Source organism: Xenopus laevis, chromosome 1L, assembly GCF_017654675.1.
Source record: "Xenopus laevis strain J_2021 chromosome 1L, Xenopus_laevis_v10.1, whole genome shotgun sequence".
Taxonomy (NCBI): Eukaryota; Metazoa; Chordata; class Amphibia; order Anura; family Pipidae; genus Xenopus; species Xenopus laevis.
In genome coordinates this window covers 158,319,419-158,343,925 of record NC_054371.1, presented here as the reverse complement: position 1 = coordinate 158,343,925, position 24,507 = coordinate 158,319,419, and the positions used below count along the sequence as shown (strand labels likewise).

Genomic DNA, 24,507 nt, shown 5'->3' with positions numbered 1-24,507 from the left:
AAGCTATGTTCTTCATAATGATAAATGCCCTTAACCCTGGTACATTCAACACTCCTCTCAGCTTTCTCTACCCCCACACATGATAAATATCCTATATACCTAACCCTAATTTTAGTGCAGGCAACACTTCCCAATCAAAAACACTTGACTGTCCAATAACAAAAGTTTTTTTATGAGCAAGTCAATAGGAAACGGAGTAATGTTTCTATGAGGAGGGAGTGCGGGGGTAATCTGTTATCATTATTTGTGGCATTTAAGTTGTTAGAAATCGACATGACGAGATGTAGATTCCATTGAATATGCTGCCAATGCTGTGATAAGGGAAATCCTCTGTATTAAGGCAGAGGAAGTAAAAACCTCAAAGGGAAATCTAAGGGGCAGATTTATCAAAGTGTGGGATTAGAACTCACCACAGAAAAACTAACCCACTTTCTATTCATTCCTGTGGGATTTTTAGAATCGTATTTATCAATGTTGAGTTCATCATTTGATAAATATGCTTTTAAAAATCCCATAGGAATTAATAAAAAGTGGGTTTGTTTTTCTGTGGTGAGTTCTAACTGCACATTTCGATAAATCTGCCCCTAAATGTTAAAATTGGTTTTGTGTTTCTGTATTTATATGACGTTGATTTTAAGAAAGAAAAATTCCCTCTCAAACATCCCACCTACCCTTATTTCCAGGACATACTTTGCTCCACTATCAGGATCCTTCTGTTCTCTCCTAAAAGGTAACTTGCTCAAACCCAACTAAAATCCTTAGTATGGCTGCATATAAAAACCCTTCTGCTAACATTCAAACCCCTTCACTCCTCTGTTCCTCTCAGAGCCTGCTTCTTTTCACACCATCCACCTCTGGCCTCAAACCTTTCTACCTCGCTGCTCCTTACCTCTGAATAGTGGAGTTTAAGATTGATTGGAGGGGAGAGAGATGGGAGTCAGGAAGACTATTTAGTGGAGAGTTATTTGTTTTGTGACATATTGAGTTGCCACCTGGCAGAAAGATAGTTCCATCCCTGAATTGCTCAGTAAGGAGTGCTCTCTCAATTTCTTCAAGAAAAAAAACTACGAGTCTACCTTTTGGAGCACTAGAACATTAGCCTAGTCCTATACCTACTGGACAATGCCTTTACCTTGTGCACTTTTTATCTCCAATTTGTGCCTGTAAGTTAGCTACCCACCCACTTAGACTGTAAGCTCTATGGGGCAGGGAACTTCTTCCCACTGTCTCTCTTACCACATAGCACTTAAAGGGGACCCGTCACCCAAAAAAATTATTCAAAATCCTATTTTATCACATTAGTCAAGCAAAATTAACTTTAATTACACTATATAAATTATTTGAATCTTGTTTCCTTCAGTCTGGGAATTCATAATTATAGCAAGCAGGCAGGTGCCATTTTGTGGACACTGTTACTAAGGCAAGCCTTGCATCATCTCAGAATCTTGTTTGTGCACCAGAATGGGGGACCCGATGTCCATTTCCATGCCCTGGTTACACAATTAACCAGTAAAGAGAACGGGGGAATGTGTGGAGAGCTGTGACATCTAGGAAGTGCTGAATGGAAAGTGAAAGTAATTGTCTGCCCCGCCTCATGCCATTGGCATAGAGGAGGGGCAGACAATATTTGATTGACAGCCGAGATTTTTAAAATGAGCTTACGACAGTTATGAATGCTTTAATAAAAAAAAAATTTAATTGTATTTCATGTTTAATTTGAAAAGGACTTTTATTATACAGATTTGTGTCTGGGTGACAGGTCAGCGCATTGTTGTGAGCACTGTGTATATTCATTTGTCTTCCCTGTGTATACTATATATATATATATCTATCTATAGATATATATATCTATATATATTGTACTTCTATGCACTGTACACTCCATAACTGCGCTTTACAAATAAAGTTATACATAAATACCCTAAAAGCAAACTCATCACACCCAACTATGTACCCCCACACACAAGCTAATAATCATAAGCCAAAGCCTATGTGCACCCTGTAACCACTACATACATACACCCCATCTACCTGCCAAAGACAAATTATACTGCAGGCTCTCATTAGTCTTTGGGTCCTAGTGAGGAAAGAAGACCCATTTGAATCGTATGGTCCCTAGCGAGGAAAGAAGACCCATTTGAATGAGCAGAAGAGTCCACGCTGCTTTCTCGGCTGCTATTACTGCTAAAGTCTTGCTCTACACTCCCAGCACCGACAGCAACAGGAGTGGGCCCAAGTCACCGCCATTGGATCTGATACCTTCCCTTTCTAACCATTTGATCCCCCCTTCCAAAATGCAAAGACTTCACAAACTGTTCGTTTTAAAGGCAGGGTGGGACACCTACATGCAAAACCGCAGTCTGTCACAGAAAGCCCTTCCTCCATGGTAGCTGCTAGTTCCAAGTTGATAACAGGCCGTGGATGACGTCACGCACACGCAAACGTCTCGGGGAACGCCTCCGTCACGTGACATTCGGCGCATATTCGGCACCTTCTTCAAATCGGTGGTCAATCGGGGATTGCCTGGAGAAGAACCCTGCCACAGTGCTCCACTGAATGAGTATGTGGTTGAGCTGGGCAGCATTAGGTTTTTTCTTGGGGCAGGATTTTACTCCGGTTTTTCCCTTACTGTAATATCGGGGTGCTTGTGAAATACGGGGGCATTTACTATTCAGTGGAGGCTGCTAATATTTTACATACTTGGTGGCTTGTTGTGCTCCTGATATTAGGGGGTGATTACAGCCAGCTTCTATGTGACGTGTATTTAGATTTTGGGTGTGCCCTGCCTGCCCTCTGCCCCCTCTTTGTTCCATGCCCTGCCTGCCCTCTGCCCCCTCTGTGTTCCATTCCCTGTCTGCCCTCTGCCCCCTCTGTGTTCCAAGCCCTGCCTGCCCTCTGCCCCGTCTGTGTTCCATGCCCTGCCTGCCCTCTGCCCCCTCTGTGTTCCAAGCCCTGCCTGCCCTCTTCCCCTCTGTGTTCCATGCCCTGCCTGCCCTATGCTCCCACTGTGTGCCCTGCCTGCCCTCTGCCCCCTCTTTGTTCCATGCCCTGCCTGCCCTCTGCTCCCTCTGTGTTCCATGCCCTGTCTGCCCTCTGCCCCCTCTGTGTTCCATGCCCTGCCTGCCCTCTGCCCCCTCTGTGTTCCATGCCCTACCTGCCCTATGCTCCCACTGTGTGCCCTGCCTGCACTCTGCCCCGTGTGTTCCATGCCCTGCCTGCCCTATGCTCCCATTGTGTGCACTGCCTGCACTCTGCCCCCTCTGTGTTCCATGCCCTGTCTGCCCTCTGCCCCCTCTGTGTTCCAAGCCCTGCCTGCCCTCTGCCCCGTCTGTGTTCCATGCCCTGCCTGCCCTCTGCCCCCTCTGTGTTACATGCCCTGCCTGCCCCGTGCTCTCTCTGTGTTCCATGCCCTGTCTGCCCTCTGCCCCCTCTGTGTTCCATGACCTGCCTGCCCTATGCCCCCTGTGTTCCATGCCCTGCCTGCCCTCTGTTTTCCATGCCCTGCCTGCCCTCTGCCCCTCTGTGTTCCATGCCCTGCCTGCCCTATGCTCCCACTGTGTGCCCTGCCTGCCCTCTGCCCCTCTTTGTTCCATGCCCTGCCTTCCCTATGCCCCCTCTGTGTTCCATGCCCTGTCTGCCCCGTGCTCCCTCTGTGTTCTATGCCCTGTCTGCCCTATGCTCCCACTGTGTGCCCTGCCTGCCCTCTGCCCCCTCTGTGTGCCATGCCCTGCCTGCCCTATGCTCCCACTGTGTTCCAAGCCCTGCCTGCCCTATGCCCCTCTGTGTTCCATGCCCTGCCTGCCCTATGCTCCCACTGTGTTCCATGCCTTGCCTGCCCTCTGCCCCCTCTGTGTTCCAAGTCCTGCCTGCCCTGTGTTCCATGCCCTGCCTGCCCTCTGCCCCCTCTGTGTTCCATGCCCTGCCTGCGCTATGCTCCCACTGTGTTCCATGCCCTGCCTGCCCTCTGCCCCCTGTGTTCCATGCCCTGCCTGCCCTGTGTTCCATGCCCTTTGCCCCCTGTGTTCCATGCCCTGCCTGCCCTCTGCCCCCTCTGTGTTCCATGCCCTGCCTGCCCTATGCCCCCTCATAGGGCAGAGGGCAGGAAGGGGGGGCAGAGGGCTGGCAGGGCATGGAACACAGAGAGGGCAGGCAGGGCATGGAACACAGAGAGGGCAGACAGGGCATGGAACACAGAGGGAGCACGGGGCAGGCAGGGCATGGAACACAGAGGGGGCAGAGGGCAGGCAGGGCATGAAACACAGAGGGGGCAGAGGGCAGGCAGGGCATGGAACACAGAGGGAACATAGGGCAGGCAGGGCATTGAACAAAGAGGGGACATAGGGCGGGCAGGCAGGGCATGAAATTCAGTGGGAGCATAGGGCAGGCAGGTGACACGGAAAGGGAGCAGAGGGCAGGCAGGGCATGGAACACAGAGGGAGAATAGGGCAAGCAGGGCACACAGTGGGAGCATAAGGCGGGCAGGGAATGCCTGCCCTATGTCCCCTCTTTGTTCCATGCCATGCCTGCCCTATGCTCCCTCTCTGTGTCACCTGCCTGCCTATGCTCCATCTGTGTTCCAAGCCCTGCCTGCCATATGCACCCTCTCTTCCCTGCCTGCCCTATGCCTCCTCTGTGTGCCACAGAAGGCATATCGGCAGCGGAGAAAATTCATATGCACTGTTTTTATTTGGGGTCCACACATGCCAGCTGTTTGGTATATCTATACATACGGGGCATCAAACTGTTCCATAGGCCCTTAGTGTCAATATTTAGGGTGTTTTACAATTGTTTGTAAAAAAATTGGGTGAGATAAATGCAGCCAATTGCAATATTTTTAAGTGATTTTTCAAAAATTTTTTGCCATTAGCGTTGCTTTGCAGTATGGTAATTTGAAGTAGAGAGACATAATTACCTATTATTACATATATTTGGTATATTACAAATACCAAATCTGTTTGTTTTGTTCATAACATAAAATTTGGTATAAATCCCTATTTTGTGAAATATGGTAATTCATTCCATTTTTGTTTTGTTATTAAGAGCTCTAAATCAGTTTGCGGAAATATTCAAACTGAGGCTGGTTTAGAAAACTCCGGATCTCCCAAATTAAAGCAATGTATAGTTTTCCTAGGTAAACTACATATCCCCCCCCCCAGAGGTTCAAAAAAACCTCTGGCACTGAGTACAATTGAAATATAAAATTCTGCTGGCCCTTAAAAGGGTTAAAACATACTTAGAGATTGCTGGTGCCACGAGTTGCATAGTATAAGAAAATTTTCCTAACAAGGATGTTTCTGCAGGGACTTTTAACACTTCAAGGCAATGGCGCACACAAAATAGACAATTAGTCATAATTGGATTTGCTAAAATGCTGTGTGTTTTAGCAGAGGTAATTCTTAGTATTGTCTATGCCAGGGTATTTATTTGGTGTTTTATAGCCACAACAAGTAGCTGCCTGCAGTAGCTCAATGTGTTATTGCCCTAATGCTGATGGCACACAGGGAGATTAGTCGCCTGCAGTTACAGGAACAGTAACATTTAAAAAAGTGATGTAAAGCAATACATTTTTTCTAAGTCCCAAAAAATGCTGGTGTCGTTTCTATTTTCATGGGTTATAGGTTGCAAAAGGACTCAATTTTTTTTTGGGTACCCTGCTTCCCCCCTACTTTTCATAATATATAGCACACTGGGCACATGCGTATGGCAATAAAACATCTCTATTTGCAGTTATTAAGGTTCCCTGTGCTTGTGTAGTTTTATGTATTTGCTGTAATGTATGCAAATTCCCCTTCTCTAGCGCCACTTTGCTTTGCCTGACACATTTGCGCAAGCACAACTTCGCTACCTTTCACGTCGCTGAGTGCAACTTTGCATTTTAGTGAATGTACCCCATAGACTTCATTCAAGTAATTGAAATGTTTAAGCATCTTTTTGTTTTTCTTTGTAATATTAAAACAGTAGCTTGTATTTGGTCCTAATTGAGATATAATGAATGCTTACTGGAAGCAAAACAATCCTGTTGGAGTTTAAATTATTATTTTTTTTTAGTAGACATAAGGTATGGATGTCCAAATGGCAGAAAGACCTGTTATCTGCAAAACCCTCGATCCTGACAATTCTGCATAACTGTTCCTATACCTGTAAATATGAAAACAAAATCTAACTTTGTAGGCATTCATTAATAATGTATAGTCCTGGTTTTACTTGAAGATAAAAAAATAACAACTAGGAAATAGACGCTTCATACTAAAAACACTAGATCCTTGTGGATAATATTCCTGGTAAGCAACTAGGAAATAGACGCTTCATTTAGAAAACACTAGATCCTAGTGGATAATCGTATCCCTGTAAAACAAAGATGTATGTAAGCAACTAGGAAATAGACGCTTCATTTAGAAAACACCAGATCCTAGTGGATAATATCCCTGGTAAGCAAAGATGTATATAAGCAACTAGGAAATAGACGCTTCATTTAGAAAACACTAGAGATCCTAGTAAATAATATTCCTGGTAAGCAAAGATGTATGTAAGCAACTAGGAAATAGACGCTTCATTTAGAAAACACTAGATCCTAGTGGATAATATTCCTGGTAAGCAAAGATGTATATAAGCAACTAGGAAATAGACACTTCATACTAAAAAAACTAGATCCTAGTGGATAATCGTATCCCTGTAAAACAAAGATGTATATAAGCAACTAGGAAATAGACGCTTCATTTAGAAAACACTAGATCCTAGTGGATAATCGTATCCCTGCTGCTAAGCAAAGATGTATGTAAGCAACATACAAAATACACTAGATTCTAGTGTCTTATAATATACCAGTAGAGCGGAGCAGAGAACCCACTAAGAGCATATCATATTGTGTTTCCCACTAGGAAATACTCTCTGTATAAAATACACTAAATCCTAGTTGCTGACATTATCCTATAAGAACCATGATATACTATATAGAGTGAAATGGAGAGTATACCTTTAAAATAAATGAGCTAAATCATACCCACAAGTCCTTCCAAACACTAAAAATAAGTGGGATGTATTTTACATGCACTATATTGTCTACTTTCTATTCATTTTCCAACTAGAAAATTGTTCCATTAGCAACTTGGAACTAGCTATGTCTGACTGAATTGTCTAGTTTCTATTACATACCTCCCAACATTTTGGAAGTAAAAAGAGGGACAAAAAAAATTTTTCCACACGTAGCGCAGCAATTTTTTGACCACACCCTTTCTGTGACCACACCCCCTAATTACCATGTTTGTTTTACAAAATTTGGCAGGTTATGAAAGTTTGAAAATATTTCTCCTTATCTAAACTGTGTTTTTGTGTCTCAAAATTGTTACAAAGTATCTTATTTGCACCTGCTAGCTGTTCTGGGCTCTCTGCTAAAAGCCAATTAAGTGAGAAACTTTGTTTCTTTTTCTGGCTGTTCAGTGCAGAGAAAAGAGGGACTTTCCAGTACAAATGAGGGACTGCGGGTTGAGCTGTCAAAAGAGGGACTGTCCCTCCGAAAAAGGGACAGTTGGGAGGTATGGACTATTACTGTACCTTTGCCCACTAGGATTTAGCCAAGCCACACTGAAAGATCTATTTCCTAATCTGTAAAGATCCTCTGTACCTTTAGCAACTTGGATCTAGACGCAACCATGAGCAGAGGTATCCACTGTTATCGCATAGGTGCACTCTGAATGTCCTAAAATGGCCACCGTACTGCTGTTACTACTATTCCCTAAGGAGAATGACACCAAAGAAAAACGAGCCTTCCCATTCGCCAGCCCACGCTGTCAGTAATGTCCGAACACCTCCCCTTTCCCATCCCACCGGCGCTCTCCGAAAATTGGCGCCAAACGACCTTACAGCATTGGGACGAAACAGCGAATCGGTGCTGGGATCATTCCAGGCACTTCCCGGGGCACGATGATCGGCCAGAGAACCATTAACTCGTTTTTCGGGGCTGCAGTAAAGAAGAGAGCGGCATCTACGGTGTGGGACGGAGAGGACTCATGCAAGGCGGGAGAGGTGAGGGCTCAATGCAAGGCGGGAGAGGTGAGGGCTCAATGCAAGGCGGGAGAGGTGAGGGCAGGGCTGCTTTAACAATAGGGCTAATCGGGCATCTGCCCAGGGCCCACCTGACTAAATCAATATGGCTCTGTGCTGTAGATTCCTCTTCTCCCTTGCAGGCCAGCGGGTGAGGATATTAATCTCCTTTCTTATACTACCGAATGGTGTTTTATCTAAACTGTCTGTTCACAGTTTCCTCCCCACGCTACACAGTATTTTACACAAAGTGATTCCCAGTTGTTCCTGTTGCACTAGGGCTCCCAGCAGCAGCATCCACATGGATAGTGAATTCACGCAGACAAACCCCTCGGTCACGATAGCCAATGGGAAGTTTGTGGGCGTGAATATTATTGCCGTGAAAAGTCCGTGTGGTAGGTGTTACTTCCGGGAGTGGGCGGGGCCTTAGTGGGCTGTCGCAAGGCATGTATAGTTATTGGATTAGTTATTCGTGATGTTTTAGTGTGTATATTGGAGCCCCTGCTATTTACTGTGAACAGGGATATTGTTCAGCACAGGCTGGAGTGGAGTTGAGAGCAATTTAACGTGCTGCAAACCACTGACGCAAACGGTGATGACTATCGCACGCACAATACGACGTCCGGCGTTCTCCGTAGCGCTAAGCGCTTGCACCTCAGTAATCCTTACCCGTGCTGTGTGTGCGTTTGTTCCTCAGACCACTCCTGTGAAGAAGAGCAGGCCGTCCAATGAGAATGACATCCCCTCAGCCGTGTCTCCTCCCCTCAGCCCCGAGCAGCTGGAGCGCATGCAGAGGAATAAGGCCGCTGCTCTGCAGAAACTCGCAGCCCGCCATGCGCCCCAGGGCCTGGGGGAGAGCTGGAAACAGGAGCTGCTGGCTGAGTTTGCAAAACCCTACTTTGTCAAGGTAAAAGCCATGTGGAAGCCACTGAAAATACACAACTTTGTTGTTTATGTATGTGCAGCCTGTTCCAAGTGCAAAGCTGTAGCATTAGGGTCAGTCTGATGTCCAGTTTTATTATACAAGTACTTTTAGATAATGGAACTCTACTGTGACTTCTTATAGCCTCATTTCGCAACATGAAGTAGATACACATTTTATTGGGTCATGTGACCTCTTTAAAGGGGAACTATAGTGAAAATGAAATCTAAGCTTTAGCATACTGAAATAAGAAACTTTATAAATACAAACAAATATTCTGCATCGTCTCTGAAATCATCAAGTTTAGCTTCACTATCCCTCTCTCAGCATCTGTTTTTCATTCTGTGGTGTCAGGGTCTCCAAATAGTATAAAGGTTACTCACCACACAGGGGAAGTTGCCCAGGTGCACCGCCCTGAGCCCTCAGCATGGGGGGCGGACAAACTGACAAACCAATATGGAGCAGGCACTCAATAAAGGCAAACTTCCACCAGGCAATAGTTCAAAGTGAAAAGAGTCTAGTGTCCACAGCCTGATGCGTTTCGTGTCATAAACACTTAATTATAGGCTAAACTCACAGAACCAAGCCTCAAATATTTAAACAAAAGTGAACCAATCCGATCATCACACCAATTATCTACCTACCCAAGAGTAAAGTTTCTTGGATTGAGTGGGTAGATAATTGGTGTGATGATCTGATTGGTTCACTTTTGTTTAAATATTTGAGGCATGGCTCTGTGAGTTTAGCCTATGATTAAGTGTTTATGACACGAAACGCGTCAGGCTGTGGACACAAACTCTTTTCACTTTGAACTATTGCCTGGTGGAAGTTTGCCTTTATTGAGTGCGTGCTCCATATTAGTTCATTTTTAATTCTGTCTTCATGCAGCAGTTGGGTGTCAGATAATCATTGACAGATCCAGTATATCTTATAGGAGGGCTTCCTTTCCTGGCAGAATTAGAGCGCACTCAAATGACTGATTCCAGTACAAACAAAATCTAACAAAATAATAGCATTTTGCACAAATCCTGCATGTAGACAGACATGATGTCTGGTGATTTTAATAGTGGGCTCTAATACATCTTCTAGGCAAATGGAACCCACCCTATAAGATATATTGGATCTAACTGTCAATTAATATGACACCCAACTGCTGCATAATCAGAAACAATGCAGACTATTTAATTTTGTATTTAGAAAGTTTCTTATTTCAGTATGCTGAAGCTTATATTACATTTTTATTTACGTGATCGTTCCCCTTTAAGCACAGTTTCACTGATATAATGAACAGGTTATTGTATGTTAGGTCTGTAATAAACCTACATCCCTGCAGGTTGGTGGATCGTCCCAGATGAGGGATTTTAAAAGGCAATATGTTTTCTTTCAGCTATCAAATTTCATTGCAGAAGAGAGAAAGAAATGCACAGTTTATCCACCACCAGAAGAGGTATTCACCTGGACACAAATGGTTGACATCAAAGATGTAAGTTTCTGGCCAACATCTTTTTCCAGAACCAAGGGGATTAAAGGGGTTGTTCACCTTTGAGTTAACGTTTAGTATGATGTAGAGAGTGATATTCTGAGACCATTTGCAATTGGCTTTGATTATTTGTTTTTTGTAGTTATTTAGCATTTTATTCAGCAGCTGTCTTTCAGCAATCTTCTTGCTAGGGTCCAAATTACCCTAGCAACCATGCATTGATTTGAATAAGGGACTGGAATATGAATAGGAGAAGACCTGAATAGAAAAAGTAGCAAAAACCATAAATGTGTAGTCTTATAGAGCATTTATTTTTAGATAGGATCAGTGACCCCCATTTGAATGCTGGAAAGTTTGTTTTTTTTTATGTAAAAAACGAATAAACCATTAATATGGAGTTGGTCCTCTCTTTGCTGCTATTAGGGATGCACCGAATCCACTATTTTGGATTCGGCTGAACCCCTGAATCCTTTGTGAAAGATTTGGCCGAATATGGAATCCTAATTTGCATATGCAAATTAGGAGTGCAGAGTAGAAAACATTCACTTCCTTGTTTTGTGACATAAAGTCAAACGATTTCCCTCCCCACCCCTAATTTGCATATGCAAATTTAGTTTGGCCAGGCAGAAGGATTCGGCCGAATCCTGCTGAAAAAGACCAAATCCTGGCTGAATCCCGAACCAAATCATGGATTTGGTGCATCCCTACTGCTAATTCAACTTTCTACTCTTTTTGGGGAAGGCTTTCCACTAGATGTTGGTGTGATTTTATTTTGGGGATCAGGCCTGGCTACCATCACAGTTTCAATTTATCCCACAAATGTTTACTTGGGTCCCCCTCCCTCTCTGCAAATCAATTCTGTATGGACCTTAATTTGTGTACAAGGTTGTTATCCTGCCGAAACATTGTTAGGATCTGCTATTGGGCTTGACTTGCATTTGGTGTTCCACGGGTGTTAGTTGTGTTGAGGTCAGGGTGCTGTGCAAGCTATTCATGTTCTTTCTTTCACTTCCATATCCGCAACCATTTCTGTAACTACTTTGCTTTGAGCGAGATTGTGTATAGTAAAAGCCTTTAAGAGCGAGTTTAACCCATATAGAGACATTCAAAATTAGTCCATTATATCATTTTACTCCAAAATACGAAACTGAAAAAAGTTCTTCAAAGATTAGAAATTACAGCAGCTTACCTCTCGCATGTCCTTGGGTACCTAGACAAAATATAAATGTTTGCTCTGCATCTTCCAATCTGTTTGATGCCCAGTATGCATAGTGTTACTAAAGTATGTGGCATGAAGAGACCTCAGAATGAAAATACTGCCCACAAATTTTCATGGCCTACTTTTAATTTACTGCAAAACCAACACATTGCCTGAATTTTGTGTCCTAAACATATATTGAAACAACACAATCTGATAATCTGCCATGAGTAAATGGTTTTCTACTCCACATTGCAAAACTTTGCTAAAGATACTGATTTTTATGATTGATCTGAAATTCAACATTCACCTTACACTAAATTTGTGGCATGAAGAGACCACATAATAAAAGGTTAGGACCTCTTGTCTGACAGCTGTTATCTGCCGGCATCTATGTACAGAACACCTTGTATGCCACTGGTTAACAGATGAGTAAATCTCTTCTTTGCCTAAAATTTATTATGTAAAAATATTCTGCCATATTTCATCCATTTTGATGTTAATGTTTGTACACTTTTCTCCACCTTATAATATTATGTGTATAATTCAATTTTTTACATAATTATTATTAATATGAGGCTCTTTGTCTGTCTAGGTAAAGGTTGTTATTTTAGGCCAAGATCCTTATCATGGACCAAATCAAGCTCATGGTCTTTGCTTTAGTGTCAAGAAGCCAGTCCCACCTCCACCCAGGTATCCTTGTTTCATGTTTTTTGTATGGATCCATATGAGATAGGACACATCAGTCTCTCGTTATGTTATGAAATACCCTATATACCCTATTTTTAGAAGGAACCATCAAATCCACTAATGCATATTAGAATGTCTCCATTACACTTCAAAGCAGGAAAGCCACATGTTTTCTATGTGTAGCTGATTGAACTATTGCCCCACCCTTTTTGCCAGAGGAATTCATTTGTTAGGTGGTCATATGTGCGTAAAATAAAAAAAATTCTGCTATAAATCCTTATCATAAAAAAAATGTGAATTTTTAATTTTCTGCAGTATTTAGAGCTCTAAATCTTGTTTCAGAAGTGGAAATACATAAACTCACACAGAAAAAAAACAATGTATAGTTTTCTAAGGCAAACTAGAAATTCCCCTACAAAATGTTCAAAAAAAAACATCTGCCACTGAGTGCAAATGAAATGTGAAATTCTGCTGGCACGTAACGGGTTAAGGAATGTTTGTAGATTCTTAAATAAAAAGCCATAGGCTTAGTTATAAATCTAGACCCAAACTTTAAACAGTATCCTTATGCTGGCAGTGACAAGATTGGATGGCCAATAGGGTAGTATGTCCGCATCCTAGGCACTGCTTTGGTTCCCAAAAGCAGACACCATCTTCATATAACTTTAAAATTGCTAAGCTTTGGCAGTGATGAAATGCCTTGTATGTTGTGTTCTTTCAAACAATATGGACAATACATTAATATATTAAAAACAGTAGAGTCTGAGGTGCCATAAACTGAGCAGTCGGAGTTGAAGGATTGATGTACAGACTGCACAGCACAAAATATTAAGTTCTGGAATCACAGGAGCATACTGATCACTTTCCAAATCAGTATATACTATAAATGTAATGAATACGTTTACTCCTACGCCGTTCATAGAGTTGCTATGTTATAACATACACCCATGAAAGAAAGCAAAAGTTTCTGTGTATGTGGGTTTACTTAACCCTTTCCCCATTGTTACTTATTGGAAAGTGACCCCTCCTATTATATGAATACATACATTTTCCTGCCTAGTGTGCAAAACGCATTATGGTACAGCCAGCATATTTACACTAAAGGAGTAAACGCACTTTGTGCCACTAGCATACGTGGATTGGTGACAGGTAGAAGTCTGCCTTTCAATTCTTTATGTAATTTTCATTTAATATTATTTGGCTTGCTAACAGTATTTTAGCTGCAACTGACCTTCAGTGGACAAAACACCCAGTGCCGTAACCATAATGGAAATTGCCAACACTGTTCATATAGGTGGTTATTCTTCCTAAAAGCAAAAAAAAAAAAAATCTGCATAGCACCCAGCTGGAAGACCTGCAATTTAGAATTGAATTTCTGATGTATAAGTTACCTAAAAGGCCTTCCATAATGCCTTGCTGGCTGATTCTGCTAGTTCAGGAGCATGCATTATGAAATGAGATGGCTGCCAACTAACCATTATTAAAACTAAAAATTAAAAGAAACAATAATTTGAAAGGACATTTTCAAATGGCAGAATGAGTTTTTGCAAGACACACACAGAGTAATATTGTATTACAAAAACAACGCCATAAAATTGGCATTATCCCAGTATATTTATATGCGGCAAACTATTTTGCTTTGTTCATTGTACATTACTTCTGTTACAATTTTGCATAAAATGTTCCAGCTTAGTGAATATGTACAAAGAACTAGAAACCGATATCGAAGGATTTTCACGCCCAGGTCATGGGGATCTCACAGGCTGGGCCAAACAAGGTAAGAGCAATTATACGCTCTGCATGTTTAGAGTATGACACATTGTGATTAGTAACGAACTATTCCTCCTTGAATAGAAAAATTCTAAAATTAGAAAAATTCTAAAATTAAACCTTTTGTTTAAGAATTGAGTGGCTATCTGGCCTGTCTCCTTTACCCTGCAGAAAAATAAATGTGTGTTTTTCTTGCCCTTAATCTACCAAAATGCCCTCCCCCCCCCCCCAAAACTTTAGCATATGAAAAAAATATCATTTATCCACTGCTCAAATGTTGCTTAAAGGGATGGGAAAACATGCTTTTTTTCAAAATGCATCAGTTAATAGTGCTGCTCCAGAAGAATTCTTCACTTCTCAAAAGAGAAAACAGATTTTTTTTAATATTTAATTTTTTAATCTGACATGGGGCTAGACATATTGTCAGTTTCCCAGCTGCCCCAAGTCATGTGACTTGTGCTCTGATAATCTGCAGTCACTCTTTACTGTTGAGCTGCAAGTTAAAGGGATATCACCCCCTCTCTTTTCCCCCCAGCAGCCTAACAGAACAATGAGAATGTAACCAGATAGCAGCTCCCTAACACATAATAACCGCTGCCTGGTAGATCTAAGAACAGCACTCAATATTAAAACCAGGTCCCACTGCGACAAGTTGTTACATTGAGTAGGAGAAACAGCCTGCCAGAAAGCAGTTCCATCCTAAAGTGCTGGTTCTTTCTGAAAGCATATGACCAGTCAAAAACTATGGCTGCCTACACGCCAATATTAAAACAAAAAAAAAAAAATACACTTGCTGGTTCAGGAATGAAATGTTACATGGTAGAGTGAATTATTTGCACTGTAAACCATGTAATTTAAAAATAAAAACTGCACCATAAAAATCATGAGAAAATCCATTTTATATTAATAGTTTGGATTCACTTTATCCAAATTTGGGATGCTGTGCAGCTACTTGAAAAGCACTTGTGAACGCTTTTGATAAACCTTTTATGATCACAGATTGTATGGAGACTTAAGCTGCGCGCATACACTGTAAGAAATGCACATTTCATGAGGTCATCAAATGAGCATACCCATGCTTAATTTAGGAACTCCTGCACTGGGCCAAATTATTGGGCTGATCCGATTGTTTGACTTATTCTGACATATTTTACCCATCTGTCAGAAAAGCCCTGTATAGGCCGCAAAGTAGCAAAAAGTGTTTTTGCCTATGATCACATCCGCAAAAAAAAATTCTTTGCTATGTAACCTTATTCACAACTAAAGCACTATACCATGTACAGAGCAGAACCAATTGTGAATTAACTTTTTTCTTTTTCCATCTTATGCCTCCTTTTTTGTTTTTGTGCATGGGGAATGTTACAGTATTACTATTAATACTATACTATTCACACTACCATTCATAATGTTCTTTTCCTTCCTTCTGCCAGGAGTCCTCCTCCTCAATGCTGTGCTGACAGTGCGAGCTCATAATGCAAACTCTCACAAGGACTGTGGATGGGAACAGTTCACAGATGTTGTGGTATCCTGGCTAAATAAGAACATGGATGGGTTGGTTTTCATGCTGTGGGGAGCCTATGCCCAGAAGAAAGGCAGCAATATTGACAGAGTAAGGAGGCAAACTATAAGAGGGAAAATATACCTCCTTTTTACCATTGGATTACGAGTGGATTCTGTTGAGTTTTGTGTTGAGTGCATAAACAATATTTGAACTAGCTTTTAACTTGCCAGTCTTTCATCTGTAGTCATATTTGTATATGTAAAAATTCACTGTTTGTCTTTTGCAGAAAAGGCACCATGTTCTTCAAACCGTGCACCCTTCTCCTCTCTCAGTCCACAGAGGCTTTTTTGGCTGTCGTCATTTCTCCAAAACGAATGCCTACCTCCAGGGACTGGGAAAAAAGCCTATTGACTGGAAAGCTCTGTGACAAATTGCCTTTCCCCCATTAGTTGGCCACATTTGGCAAGCACTTATAGTTGTGGGCAATAGTTGACTACTCTTGATTAAACACTAAGTGATATTTCTTCATGTAAAAGCCCTTTTAAACCACAACTATTTCAGTATTGGCAAAACTAGTGCCTTACTTAGAACTGAGTTGGTGTCGTTTCTGTGAAAATGATTGTTTTGTACTATGGAACAACTGTAGATGTCTCTTGTTTTAATGGCATAATACCATCTTATAGCACTAGGCTAGCTCCATGCCATTTAGACAATCTATAACCATTGGTTTTCAAGTGTGTGTATATAGTTGTAAAAAAAAAAAAAAAAGTGAATTTTTTAACATTTGCTTGTAGGGGAACAATTAAAGTTTGTAATGTTTTTGCTATTATTGTTTTGTTTTGAAAAACATAAGTTCACCTTTAAAAAAGTTTGTAATGTTTACAACAAGCTTCTGTAATAAACCATTTATAAAACCCATAAAGTGCTTATTTTGTCAAATGTACTTTGAATGGGAATACTGAACCAGGGACGGTGTTTTCTCTCAGAAGCCATTCATAGTTTTGTCTTGGTAGAGACTGGTCAGGATAACTAACTCTCCCTGGTCTAACCGGAAACCATGCTATCACACACACACACACACAGTAGTACCCTGTGTACTATGTGTGTCTTTGAGCAAATTGTACTGGTGTAACACCTGTAATAACTTTGTTACGTCTTCTTGTAGTGTCAGGCTGTGGCTTCCAGACATTTTAGCGTCAAATTCCCCTTAATTGTCCCACATTTATGCAGGATACCCTAACTCATAAGAAGGTCACAAGCATATAGAAAAAGTGTAAAAGACAACCTGCTATAGTTCCAGGGGTATCCAGGGTACAAATAAGCACTCGCCCCAAATCACATCCTAATTTGCCTTCAGGCTGGACTCTCTGCGCTTATAAGGTTACAGATATTTAGAAACATTGGGATAACAGTCACCCAGTTATAGTTCCAGGCATACCCAGGGCACAAATAAGCAGTCATCCTAATTCTCACCCTAACTGTCTCTCAAATTGAGCCCCATTAGCTCATAACAAGGTTACAGATATTTAGAAACATTGGGATAACCGTCGCCCTGCTATAGTTCCAGGGCCCAGATAAGCAGTCGTCCCAAATCTCATCCTAATTGGCAGTGCCAGATTAGTTCAACTCAGAATTACCCCCTTGTGCTATAGTTCCAGGGGTACCCAGGGCACAGATAAACACTCACCCCAAATCTCATCCTAATTGGCAGATGCTAGCAGTGCCAGATTAGTTCAACTCAGAATTACCCCCTTGTGTGTTGCAGTGTAAAGCCCCCCCCCCCCCATCACATTTCACATTCTTTTCAATAGAAATGGAGGGAATTGTCACTGCTGGTAATTGTTACTATTATCCTTTAATAAGGATTTTTACATTCTGACAGCTGAGCCACCTTACCTTCCTGGGAGCCTCACAACTTAAATGAATGTACCCACAGCAGAATAAGACCTATTTTATAAACAACATATATTAAAATTGTGCATGAGTCATTCCCCTACTCGGCCCCTTATAACTACTGGCCCTCAACAACTGGTTGCAAGAAATTAATTAGAGAAGAACTAATGGCCCTCTAGCAGTCACAACATGGTCTGACTCCTCTCAGCCCGTTTCTCATAATCTTACTCTTTGCTTTAAAATATTTTGCCTAAAAAGGAGAAAACTTCACTTTTAGTTTACTCACACAGTGCCCCCAGAGCTGCGTGGACTGATGGAGCAAGTGCCAGATATCCAAAGGTATGCCCTGGAGTAGTTTTTTTTTTTTCTTGCATTTTCTAGAAGCTGCTGGGTGACCAGTTCCAGAAGGAGAGGCCTACATACGAAAATTCCTGCAGCATGGAAGCCCTGAGAACAAAAACAAAATCCTCCTCCTGGCTATAAGTGTTACTGTTTGCTCTTATTCTTACAGAGCATCACATTTACATATACATTTTTTGAATCATTTGTTGCCAAGTTTACAATAAAGTATGCCAAAACAAATTAATGGAGAAAAGAACATGACAATTTAAGAAAGCTGTAAAGTCTATGCAATGCGTTACAATATAGAAAACCGTGTACAGTAACAAAATCGCATTTGTATAGAGTGAACCCACTTCTGGGTCCTCATCTGTCCATAACTTCCAGACCTCATTAAACTTCTCTGGGCATCCCCTTCTCATATATGTAAGGGTATGGATTTCTCAATCTTCTGTTCCCAAGACTGTATGGTTGTTTTCCCCCCCCTCTGGATTTCCAGTGCATCGCTACAACTCCACACCATATGTTTAAAGTCTGCTGGGGAATGTTGACCTGGGGCAATCTTGACTTAGGGTAGGATTCATTTTGTGTAACCACAGGGTTAGGTAAACCTGGTGTAGGTAATTCAGTTGCATCATCCTATCTTTACAAATCCTTCAAAGGTTGAGTCAAGTATATCCTCCCAGTGCCTCACGGTAAGTTGGGGGATGTCCTGTTGCCATTTAGATTGCAGTTTAATTAATGAGGTCCCTCTACCTGTATCAGCTGAGCATAGAAATTAGATAGAGGCTAGTCATTGTGCACTCCTATTACTAGAATTCTGGGGTAGTGTATATCAGTGTTTGATTAAATTGGATCCTGATGACATTGTAGAGAGAAAAAAAAGGGAGATAAAGTTAGTATTTTATGCTATAGTGTGCCAAAATCTGCAGGTATGGGGTTTTCGCTAGCTGTTGTCATGGATTGCACCAAAGAGGTGTATATGCTGAGCAGTGCTGATGTGGTTTGCCGGTAAAATCTTAAAGGACCAGTAACATAATTTTTTTTCCCTTAAATTTGTTTCTTTGTAATGAAAAAAAAACACCAAGACAGTTTTTACTTTTTAATTGCAAAGCTTTTTTTAAGAAAATAATTACAGATTCTCTGCATCCATTGTGTGGTGCTCGATTTCTCCTCCCTGCCTTCTATAGGAGATAGCCGCATGATGGATCGTTGCCCTGTCGCTGTTTCTGAAGAGGAGCGCAGCAGAGAATCGGTATGTAATTTTTTTAATAAAAGCTTTGCGCTTTAAAAGTTAAAACTGTCTTAGTGGTTTTTTTTTAGTTACAAAGTCACATTTTTTTTTACATTTTTTTTTTATGTTACTGGTCCTTTTAGTGCTATTTACCAGGACTATATGGTTGCTCTCATTGGGTGGAGGCTTTCCTATTATACTTTGTACCTCTATATAGCAATTTTTTAAATTATTTTAGGGAACCTAACCATTGTGTCTCTAGAAGGGTTGCTGTATTTGTAAAGGAAGATATAGTCAAATTTCTTGCTACTGCGAGTTGTGATGCTAAGTAGTAAAGGAAAAGATTTGGGGCTGCTAGGCTACTTTGATTTGCTGGGAGTTGTAAAGTGGTAAGGGGAATTCTAGGGTAGGTAGTTTCACAAAGGTTGAATTTGAGATCAGTACCGGAGATTGACTGAATATGTGCATCAATTTTGCTAGTATTACCATTTTGAATGTATTAATTTTCACCATAAGTGAAAGTGGAAGATTTGACCACACCTCTTTTCTTGTCTCTATATAGCTTATTATTGGTTGAATATTAAGTTCAACAAATTGAGTGCCTGATTTGGGTTAGGTAGGTAAAGAAGGGTATCATCTGCATACATCGAGATGATTTCCTTTTTAGTACCTATCTGCAATCCCTCCATATACTGCTAATCGAGAAGGCCTATGATAATTTGGTGTTGGTTCTGATCCTGTATACTGGAAGGTGAATATGAGCTCACACCCAGCCAATAAATTTGGAATGTAGTCCTACTGTCTTCATTGTGGCCCACATGTAATCCCACTCCACTGAATCAGAGGCCTTTTCATTGTCTAAGGAGGCCACTAGTCTGTCATCTGAGTTATCACGGGTTATGGAGATATTATATTATTATATTAAAATTTGTGGTATGTCCCGGCATGAAGCAAGTTTGATCAGGAGAGATTATATCCGGCAGGTGTTGTGCGAGATAGGTAGTCCGTGCCTTTGCCAGAATTTTGGCTTCCGCATTGATAAGCGAAATCTAACATTCAAGGAGGTCCTTGCCTGGTTTAAGGATTAGTATTATAAGGGTCTCTCATTGAATCAGGTAAAAGTTTCCCCTCCTTCCCCCATTGTATAGTTTTACCAGTAAAAGTTTTCCCTCCTTCACCCCATTGTATAGTTTTACCAGTAACGGTGCAATGGATTTGACAGGCTACTTCTGCCACTCCATAGGTATACCATCTGGGCCAGGGGTTTTGCCAGATGGAAAGGTTGCTATGGCAGTTTAAACCTCTGTTTGGATAATATCTGCCACCAGCTGCTGGGAGGTTTGTTCATCTAATACCGGAATATCAGTCTCTCTAACTATCTATCTCTACTAGGTGGTTGTACTTTGGTGCTATATAATTCAGAATAATAGTTTTTAAACCAGTTACTTTACTCTGGAGAGGAAATTAATTTCCCCATGCAATATTTAAAACTGGGATAGCCATAGCGGCAATGTTTTCTTTAGACAGGAGGGCCAACTGTTTCCCTTTTTATCTCCATCTTAAAAAAATGCTTGCCCTCTGATGTGCTCTTTTGTAAGAGTCACTTGAGCCAGTGTCAGATCCCTTTGCCATTTCTGATTTGTTTGATCTATGGTAGATATCTGCCTGTAAACTATAGTGGTAATTCCCCTCTAATATGTGCCTTGAATGCATCTCATGTGATATTTGGAGGGACTTCTTCCCCATTTGCTGCTAGGAAGGTTTCAGTACTATTCTGAATGGTCTTGTTTAATTGAGCATGTTTTGCCCAGTAGGAGCTTAGCCTCCAAACTTGGTCAGTGGCATAACAACAATAGAGGAAGCAGACCCTACAGTCGCTGGGGGCCTAGCCCATGGGCTCTGCTTCCTCTAACAGTGGCTTACAAGCCGTGCAAAGCTGATGACGCGGTAGGGATGCAAGACCAGAGGATGAAACCTGGGGGCTATAAGCAGTCGGGCATGGGAAAGTGACAGCCTGCAAGGGGTTAATAGTTTGTAACAGGAACAGTTATTCTGGTTGCCCAATGGTTTAGCCTGAGTTATGTATAATTCAGTAGATGGGTAATGATACCACTAGGCGCAGTGATTCTGCTGCAACGTGCCTTTATTAGCAAAACGACATGTTTTGAGCTTAACAGCTCTTTATCAAGTATAGCCTGAGTTATGTACCCCCTGTGATAGCTGGCAGGTTTCAAAGAGAGGTTCTAACGGAAAAGCTGGATATAGAAGGAGCAGGACATAGCAAGCACCTGCCATTCTTCATTGGACCGCTTTGTGAAGATCTAGAAATGAGGAGTCCTGATCTTTGGAAACAAAACTGAAACAAATTAGATTGGAATGTGACCCAGTCAAACTTCCATCTACTATGTAACAAGCTAACTAGTTGAGGTAATTGTTAGAAAAAAGTATCTTAAACGTAACCTTTAATGATTGTTCCAATAAAAATTCATTCGCACTGCCAACACAGACTCACAACATATTATCTTCATAGCTGTGCAGGACCATGTCCTTAAAATAACTAGGGATGCACCGAATCCACTATTATGGATTCGGCTGAACCCCCGAATCCTTCGCAAAAGATTCTGCAAAATACCGAACCAAATCCTAATTTGCATATGCAAATTAGGGCTGGGAAGGGGAAAACATTGATTACTTCCTTGTTTTGTGACAAAAAGTCACGAGATTTCCCTCCGCGCCCCTAATTTGCATATGCAAATTCGGATTTGGTTCGGCCAGGCAGAAGGATTCGGCCGAATACGAATCCTGCTGAAAAAGGCCGAATCCTGGCCGAATCCCAAACCAAATCCTGGATCCCTAAAAATAACACAAACTTAAAAACACGTGCGTAGGATGGAACGATGGTGGGTAAAGTAATTCGTTTTTAGAATTCTAATATTCATGTTGGCTAATGGCATAGTGCGGGTTAAATTATTGGGCTTGAGTTGCCACCAGTACCCTCCCTCCCTCCCTTCCCTTCATTCAATTTCTACCTATCTACGTTGGGAAGAGTGGGAGCTTAGCAAGTTAAAAATGAGCACTATTCAGTGCAACCATAATTAACAAAAATACAAAATGTACACTGTAATTCTCAAACTTTAATTTGTGCATATGTAATTGTCAGACTGCATCATATAGTTTGACCCTGGGCTACCTGTTACTGCTGTACAGTGGGAAACTGGAGAGAGCTGTTGTAGGCCAATGGTAAAAAAAAGATATTTTCTAGCAATAGGTGCATATAATTATTAATGTGATCCATCAGTTTAATTATAAAGTGCTACCCACAGCCAGCCTGTCTGAGATCTGGCCACAGCCAGCAGTATTCATAAGCCCTTAAAGGGCAACTATAAACAAAATTAGATCATTTGATGCACTTTATAAAAAATATTTGTAATATAAATGAAGAATTTTAGTCATTTCATCTGTGCCTCTTAGAATGCAGAATGATGGGGACCAGTTATGTAGCTAAGCTTAAAAGTAATGAATATTGTAATTTGAATATCTCTGGTTCTAGCCGGCAAATTTTGGGGATTCCGCAGTAACCTTGTACCTTATTATTCATCTTATTTTTTATTCTTTTACCTATTCTTATTGTTTTTTATGATTTTATGTGTATACTTTTTGCATATATTTTTCAATAAAAGCAAAACTGAATTGAAAAAAAAGAATTTTAGTCATTTTATAAACTTTGTTTATAAAATAACAATATAACATTGTGTTGTCATCGTGTTACAGTAACCCCCCCAAACATCCAGTGGCACAGTGACCCCCCCATCCCACAAACATCCAGTGACACAGTAACCCCCACCCCATGAACTTCCAGAGGCACAGCGACCCCCCCAAACTTTCAGAGGCACAGCGACCCCCCCAAACTTTCAGAGGCACAGCAACGCCCCCAAACATCCAGAAGCACAGTGACCCCCCAAACATCCAGAGGCACAGTGACCGCCCCAAATATCTAGAGGCACAGTGACCCCACAAACATTCAGAGGCACAGCGACCCCCCAAACATCCAGAGGCACAGCGACCCCTCAAACATCCAGAGGCACAGCGACCCCCCAAACATCCAGAGGCACAGCCACTCCCCAAACATCCAGAGGCACAGCGACCCCCCAAACATCCAGAGGCACAGCCACTCCCCAAACATCCAGAGGCTCAGTGACCCCCCAAACATCCAGAGGCACAGTTACTGCCCCAAACATCCAGAGGAACAGTGACCCCCCCGAAACATTCAGAGGCACATCGACCCCACAAACATCGAGAGGCACATGGACCCCTCAAACATCCAAAGGCACAGCGACCCCCCCAAACATCCAGAGGCACAGCGACCTCCCCAAACATCCAGTGGCACAGTGACCTCCCCAAACATCCAGTGGCACAGCGACCCCCCCAAACATCCAGAGGCACAGCGACCTCCCCAAACATCCAGTGGCACAGTGACCCCCCCAAACATCCAGAGGCACAGTGACCCCCCCAAACATCCAGAGGCACAGTGACCCCTCCAAGCATCCAGAGGCACAGCGACCCCCCCCAAACATCCAGAGGCACAGCGACCCCTCCAAGCATCCAGAGGCACAGCGACCCCCCAAACATCCAGAGGCACAGCGACCCCCCCAAACATCCAGAGGCACAGCGACCCCCCCAAACATCCAGAGGCACAGTGACCCCCCCAAACATCCAGTGGCACATTGACCCCCATCTCACGAACTTCCAGAGAGGCACAGTGACCCCCCCAAAAAATACACAAATACCTAGAGGCACAGTGACCCCCAAAACCCCATAAGAATCCAGAACAGTGACTCTTCTTTACCCCCGCACGCTGTACCAAACCTACATTAAGGGGCAGATTTATGAAAGGTCGAGGTGAATTTTCGAATGAAAAAAATTAAAATTTCAAGCTATTTTTGTATAATTTGACTAGGGAATAGTCCAAATTCGATTTGAATTTGAAAAAAATTAAAAAATTCGAATATCGAAATTTATCATGTACTGTCTCTTTAAAAATTCGCCATCTAAAGCCTGCCGCATTGGTGTTTTAGCCTATGGGGGACCTCCTTGGAGTCAATTGGTGGTAGGGTTGCCACCTTTTCTGGAAAAAAAATACCAGCCTTCCTATATACAGTATTTATCTTTTTTCACTATTAATAACATTGGTATCAACCATCATTTTTACCTGCCAGGCCGTTGAAATACCCGCCAGGTGACAACCCTAATTGGCGGACTTTAAAAAAAATCTACGGTTTTTTGAGGAAGTTCGTATCAAATTGCGAGCGAATGCGCAATTCCTTCGATTCGTACGATTCGAATTTGGCAGAATACAGTCCTATTCGAAGACCTTAAAAAAATCTTGAGTTGGTCTTTTTGAATTTCAAAGTTTTTTCAACTCAAAATTCGAACTATGATA

General features: G+C 41.9%; 1 protein-coding gene across 2 annotated transcripts; it reads left to right on the top strand.

Annotated features, from left to right (window-relative positions):
* The first annotated feature begins 7,765 nt into the window (after nucleotides 1–7,765).
* On the top strand, nucleotides 7,766–16,472 carry ung.L (uracil DNA glycosylase L homeolog). 2 transcript variants are annotated; one of them, XM_041580028.1, is made up of 7 exons: nucleotides 7,766–8,049; nucleotides 8,738–8,947; nucleotides 10,350–10,445; nucleotides 12,236–12,333; nucleotides 14,019–14,107; nucleotides 15,531–15,709; nucleotides 15,888–16,472. In XM_041580028.1, exons 1-7 carry the CDS (start codon nucleotides 7,921–7,923, stop codon nucleotides 16,026–16,028), a joined length of 942 nt encoding a protein of 313 aa, XP_041435962.1. In that variant the 5' UTR covers nucleotides 7,766–7,920; the 3' UTR covers nucleotides 16,029–16,472.
* Nucleotides 16,473–24,507: the final 8,035 nt, after the last annotated feature.